Source organism: Alligator sinensis, unplaced genomic scaffold (genome assembly GCF_000455745.1).
Source record: "Alligator sinensis unplaced genomic scaffold, ASM45574v1 scaffold1740_1, whole genome shotgun sequence".
Taxonomy (NCBI): domain Eukaryota; kingdom Metazoa; phylum Chordata; order Crocodylia; family Alligatoridae; genus Alligator; species Alligator sinensis.
In genome coordinates this window covers 51,526-51,971 of record NW_005843154.1, presented here as the reverse complement: position 1 = coordinate 51,971, position 446 = coordinate 51,526, and the positions used below count along the sequence as shown (strand labels likewise).

General features: G+C 63.2%; 1 protein-coding gene across 1 annotated transcript in view; it reads right to left on the bottom strand.

The window, feature by feature from the left end:
- LSM2 (LSM2 homolog, U6 small nuclear RNA and mRNA degradation associated) overlaps positions 1-446 on the bottom strand; it is a 13,117-nt gene that overhangs the window by 857 nt on the left and 11,814 nt on the right. The window contains 2 exon segments of the mRNA XM_006037645.2: positions 106-165; positions 330-360. Coding sequence (XP_006037707.2) covers positions 106-165; positions 330-360 — 91 coding nt within the window.

Below are 446 nucleotides of genomic sequence, written 5' to 3'. Positions count from 1 at the left end.
CCCAATTCACGCCCCCGCCCCAAGCCTGGCCTCCCCACACCCCCCAAACCTAGCCCTCCCACACACACCCAAGCCTAACCCCTGTGCCCCCCCACTGGCCATTACCATGTGTGGGTACTTCTCAGGGTCTGTCACACTGATGTCTGTCAGCTTGATGTTCAGGTACTGGGAGGGGGTGGGAAGAACAGAGAGACAGGCCCTGAGCCTAGGGCTGCGAGGTAGAGGCCTGGAGCCTCCTAGCTGGCCCCAGAGCAGCTTGGGGGGGGGGAGGGGTGGCCCTTTAAAGGGACCGAATCATTGAGGGGCATGGGGGGGAGAAGAGGTCCTACCTGGTCTACGGAGTGGAGTGTCCCACAAATGCTGCAATAGAGGAGGGGGTTAGTTCGTGGGGCAGGGGGAGCCCCGATGCCTGGGTTCTCTCCATGCCGGGGGGGGGGAAGCGTGGA